Source organism: Neoarius graeffei, chromosome 1 (genome assembly GCF_027579695.1).
Source record: "Neoarius graeffei isolate fNeoGra1 chromosome 1, fNeoGra1.pri, whole genome shotgun sequence".
Classification (NCBI taxonomy): Eukaryota; Metazoa; Chordata; class Actinopteri; order Siluriformes; family Ariidae; genus Neoarius; species Neoarius graeffei.
In genome coordinates, this window is record NC_083569.1 from 24,169,215 (window position 1) to 24,175,304 (window position 6,090).

The following is a 6,090-nucleotide window of genomic DNA, read 5'->3' on the forward strand; positions in this document are numbered from 1 at the left end:
GGATAAACCTCACACACTTTGGCACTTCTGTTGGGATGGAGTTAATCAGTGTAATTTACCACTGCAGTATGTGTGATTTAAAGTTTTGTCACATTAATTTATATGGCATGTACTTTGATTTGTTTGTTTTAAATATTAAAGCTTTCCAGAGGAAACCAATGAGTGGCCTGCACTCCACATCTTGTTATTTGCGTATCAGCTAATATAAACACTACAAACCAGTTAGTTGTATTTTCACCAAATGAATAGAACTGGCCTATTTATTAATGCATTGTTTGTTTCGCACAGTCTTCAGTATGAAGCATGAAGCAAAGACTAAAAATCATTTTTAAAAGTATGAGTGATCAAGCTAAGTAAATTTATGGAAAGAGAATTTTGCATTTTTAATCCCCAGATAGATCGGAAAGTATATCATGTGAATATTTCATTTTAATTGTTGATGTCTACAATTGTATTCAAAAACTTTTCTGATAGATTTTTATATACAGTACCAGTCAAAAGTTTGGACACACCAACTCATTCATAGGTTTTTCTGCATTTTGACTTTTTTCTACATTGTAGAACAATACTGAAGACATAAAATCTATGAAATAACACATGGCACGTATACGGAATTATGTGGTAAATAAAATAGTGTTAAAAAAACAAATATATGTTTCATATTTTTGATTCTTCAAAGTAGCCACCATTTACCTTGATGATGCTTTCCATACTATTGGCATTATCTTAACCAGCTTCATGAGGCAGTCACCTGGAATGCTTTTCAGTTAACAGGTGTTGCCTCATCAAATGTTAATTAATGGAATTTCTTGCCATCTTAATGTGTTTGAGATCAAACAGTAAATGATAAAAATACAGTAACTAGCTCAATTCAACACTGGTAATAATCCATATCATGTCAGGAATCGCTCAACTAAGTAAAGAGAAATGACAGTCCATCATTACTTGAAGACAAAGTGTGCTTTAATTTATTAAAACAAAGAAAAAACATTGAATTAGAAGGCTTATCCAAATTTTTGACTTGTACTGTATTTTTTGCGCAGATATTAATTTGCTAAATTAAAATAATCTTTGACAGCTCATAACTATTTTGTCTTTCCATAATGTCTGCACTGTACAGTATGTGTAGTAAACATTTATGAATGTATAAAGGTTTTTCTCCTTGGTGAACACTAGATGGCGCAGTCAGTTATCTTATTGTGGGCAAAGTACTGAGAACCACACAACCTTGCTCACATCCTCCAGAGATGTTCAGTTCTTTGATGAAGAACACGACTTTTCACAATAAAACCTCTGTGACAGAGTGTACCTGGTCTTCTATCATACACACTGCATATATATTATCTGAACCCCTGCTCCGGCTACGCTTAGTACTGTAACTCAGTTAAGTTCAGAGACACCATTCTGATAAAACAACATAACTGTCCACGGATGTCTAAACTGTGAAATAAAGCTTAACTATTCTCTTCCACTTAGCAGCTCTAACATTAAGCTGCCTGCTGCTGCACATATGACACATGGAGAAAGTAAGACGCAAAACAAATTAGCATTCAAAGTGAATATCAGTTCATTTAATACAAAAATATCACACACACACACACGTACCACTCCCTTCCAAAGCCTAATGGCTTGTTGACATCTTTGAAAGACCAGCAGTGAAAGACCTCAGAAAATATTTGTTATGCAAGATCAAATAAAAAAGAGGCTTTGGGCTTTTTTTCTCTCTAATATATTCTCTGTGGGGCCGAGGACCCTAATGTTGAGGCACCAGTAAAACACATAATTCAAATATTCAATTCTGTAATTATTAGAGTATATTTTTCTCTCCCTCCATCCATTTTCTATTCTGCATTTCCATTGTGGGTCGTCCGTGAGCTGGAGCCAATCCTAGCTGACTATGATGGAGAAGCCGGGTACACCCTGGACAAGTCACCAGTCTATCGCAGGCTTAACACAGAGAGACAGACAGACATTCACACTCACATTCACACATATGAGCAATATAGAGAAGCCAGTTGACCTCATCCTTTGGACTGTGGGAGGAAACTGGAGCATGCAGAGGAAACCCACGCAGGCACAAGGAGAACATGCAAACTCCACACAGAAAGACCCCCGATTGACTGGTATGTTCAAACCAGGAACCTGCTTGCTGTGAGGCGACAGTGACACTGCACCTCTGTGCCACCCGAGTGTAGTTTATACATTAAAATGATTGTAATTATGTAAAAACATTAATTTCCTCCTTTCAATATGTGTTTGCTTAAATGTGCTCAGGATAGGTTTCCCGATAATATCACTATAGCCTTTTTTCATCTCAGAAATATTGCTCAGGTAAGAAATATAATGCCACTTCATGATGCATTAAACCTAGTTCATGCTTTTGTTAACTCCAGGTTGGATTATTGTGATGCCTTACTGTCTGAATGTTCTAACGGGTGCATAAACAAGCTCCAGTGAGAGTCTTTACTAGAACTAGAAGATATGACCACATCACCCCTATCTTATCCACACTGCATTGGCTCCCAATCAAATTTCAGACTGATTATAAACTACTACTATTGAACTATAAAGCACTAAATGTGCTTTATCTCACGCCACAGTACCTGAATGAATTTCTGGCCCTTTATGACTCGCCACAGTGACTTAGATCAAAAGCTGCAGGCTATCTGTTGGTACCTCAAATAGTGAAGGCTACGGCCAAGTTTACATTAAGCCGTATCTGTCTCGTTTTCTTCGCGGATGCACTGTCCGTTTACATTAAAATGCCTGGAAATGCCGGGAAACGGGAATTCGCCAGGGTCCACGTATTCAATCCAGATCGTGTCTGGTCCAGTGCTGTGTAAACATTGAGAATACGCGGATACGCTGTGCTGAGCTCTAGCTGGCGTCGTCATTGGACAACGTCACTGTGACATCCACCTTCCTGATTCGCTGGCGTTGGTCATGTGACGCGACTGCTGAAAAACGGCGTGGACTTCCGCCTTGTATCACCTTTCATTAAAGAGTATAAAAGTATGAAAATACTGCAAATACTGATGCAAATACTGCCCACTGTGTAGTTATGATTGTCTTTAGGCTTGCCATCCTTCCACTTGCAAGTGGTAAGTGACGCGCATGCCCGACATGCACTGAGATCACACACACAGCGGCTCAGTCCCGAATCACAGCTCGTGCGCTCCACTCGCGCGCTCTGTGAGCTGCGCAGGGCCGGAGTGTGCACCCTCCAGAGGGCACTTGCTGTTCAGGGCGGAGTGATTTGGAGCGCAGGATGCCTGCGGAGCCGAGCGTATCCATGTATTGGCGTTGCTGTGTGCACGCGAATCGTGTATTGGCGTTGCTGTGTGCACACTAATCGTTTTAAAAACGTTAATCTGATGATCCGCTGATACGATCTAATGAAAACCCCACCTACAGCAGAGGGACAGCCTTCTTTTACAAATCCCTCCAATTATGGAACAGCCTTCCAAGTCATGTTCGGGTCTCAGACACAGTCTCAGTGTTTAAGTCTTGGCTGAAAATATATTTGTTTAGTCAAGCCTTTTGTTAACAGCTTTTTATTACATAAAGTAGCAGATCTGGAGGGTTCTTGGGCAGAGAGTGTTTTGAAGAGTGTATTGAAGTGCCCTTGAGCAAGGCACCTAACCCCCAACTGCTCCCCAGGCTGTGCCCCTGAGCAAGGCACCTAACCCCCAACTGCTCCCCAAGTGCTGGAAAATTTTACTGCTCAAAGCTTGCTCTTCTATAGCTCAGGAGACAAATTTGAGATTCTCATCTCAGCCTCATTTTAGTTTCTATTTTGTCTAAAATGTTTCTCATATGTTTCTCCTAAAATTCACTAGGAGCAATAGGTGAGACAGAGTAATTAGAGGGAGTCATACTTGAGACTTAAAGTGCTGATGACACGTTTTTGAAATCTTTGGCGATGTTTTATAACATAAAAAGTAATTCCCGATGATCCATATATTAATTCACGAAGGCGCCTATTTTACAAGTTATGATAAAAAACGCGGCTATTTGGGCAAATTTGACAGGGCTGCAGCACCCAGGAGACGAAGGAGGAGGAGGAGCTATATGACATCAGCGAAAGAACCTTCCTCCTAACTTACCAGTTTGTTGTTGATGCGGCAGGTGTTCAGTTTATCATTATTAGTATTTTTATTAGACATTATTATACATTATTATTATATATATAGTTATTATGCCTTCGCGTTGTGTTGCTGGCTTTTGCTCCAAAACCCACAAGGATGGGGTAAGTTTATTCAAGTTTCCCAGAGATCCCGAGCTGCATGCGAAGTGGGTGAAGCAAGTCAGGCACACTCGTGACAAGTGGGAGCCCTCACCAACATCCGTCCTGTGCTCTGAACACTTCGATTTGGATTGTTTTGACACCCTTCCCAGCTTAAAGGAATCTCTTGGGTGTTCAGTTCAGCACAAACGTGTGTTGCTACCATCAGCAGTGCCTACAGTATTCCGGAGGGGGTCTACTAGTAGCTATGCCGGATCCAGCAGTCACCTGGGACAAGGCGACTCCTCCAAAGACAGTCCTCCTGTCAGAACATGTGTTGTGAAACGACATAAGATAAAGGTACGTAGAGCTATAGAGTGCTCCGACATGATGCTAAAAATAGTAACCATGAGGTCTGCGCAGCCATCTTGGAAGTGACTCGCTCCAGAGCGCTCATAGAGTACACATCATAGAGTACACATTCATGATAATCATAAATGTAATCATAAAGTCGGCGTGATATCAGTCATGTATTTGCTTGTGAAAGCTTGTTTCTCAAAGCAAACACCAAGGGAAAGCTAACTTAGCCAGACAAGTAGGCTACAGATTGTCATTTGCTTACGCTGATGTAGGTTATCAAATATTTTGCTTCATTCAAGGATAAAACTAAGAAGCCATAAACTAGAAGACGTGCCTGCCAATATTATCCTAAATGTATCACGGATCAGGCATAGTCGTAAGCTTATTATGTTAGCCGTTTGCATGCTCCATTAGGAACTATGTATTCAGTGTAGCATACGGCTTACATGATATAAGCAGTGTTTACACATGCAAGACAACAATACACAGTATTAAAATATTGATTCCGTAACATTTTGAACAAATACGGGTTGACCTACCAATCCTTGTTATCCAACCTTGTGGTGTTCAATGCTGGGCTGTCTGCCTGTCCGCTGTCCATCTCGGGGTCGGAGTCGCTCTCAGATTGCACAGTAACAGGTTCAAACCTGTACGGTTGGATGCACCCGTGTTCGTCATCACTTGATTCTTCCGATCTATCCCACTCACAACACAATCCTAGACTCCCAGAAGAGGAAGAGCTAGAGAGTTCACCAGCATTTTCATGCGCCATTTCCATTGAGTAGACAGCCAGTGAAGAGCAGCGTGTTCTTCCGCTGACGTCACAACATGGCCAAGAGCCACGGACCCAGTTTTCTTGCGCTGTGCAATTAAAAGTTGGATATTCACGTAACAACAGCTTCTTTTCACGTAATTATAACATAAATCTAACATGTTTGCCATGTTGTATAGTTTATTTAAGAAATTGCATAGAGTCATGTTCGTGTCATCAGCCCTTTAAGGGAGATACCTTGCTAATCTCAATTCAGTGTTTTTAATGGCTCCTTTATTTCTCCTTGGAGAAGAAAATGAGCAATACTGGAACTACTACGGAGCAATATGGCGCACACGTACGCACACACACACGCACGCACACACACACACCTTACAAATGCTGCAGCAACTAAACATTCTGAGGCACTTATAATAATACCATATATATATATATATATATATATATATATATATATATATATATATATATATATATATATAAAACCATCAGGCTTTATAATTCTATAGCAAATGAGCTGAATAAATAAAATGATCTGAATCTTTATTCAAATTCAAAACAGCAGGACTCAGTTGTTAATTATGATGACTGAGTATTTTGAGTATTTCAAGTAGCTGTAATAATGTTAACAATAACAATGTTTACAATAAAGTTAACATTGAAAGACAGCAAATGCTATTCTCACATTGTCATTATAAAACCTGAACTATAAATGTGTCTCTTTTCAGTAAAA

The 6,090-nt window shown here is 40.0% G+C and overlaps 1 protein-coding gene across 1 annotated transcript in view; it reads right to left on the bottom strand.

Moving 5' to 3' along the window:
• The window catches only part of LOC132892138 (NACHT, LRR and PYD domains-containing protein 12-like), a 445,190-nt gene extending 439,890 nt beyond the window's left edge, over window positions 1–5,300 (bottom strand). Inside the window, exon 1 of the mRNA XM_060930602.1 lies at window positions 5,125–5,300. Coding sequence (XP_060786585.1) covers window positions 5,125–5,186 — 62 coding nt within the window. The 5' untranslated portion in view covers window positions 5,187–5,300. The remainder of the gene's footprint in view (window positions 1–5,124) is intronic.
• Window positions 5,301–6,090: the final 790 nt, after the last annotated feature.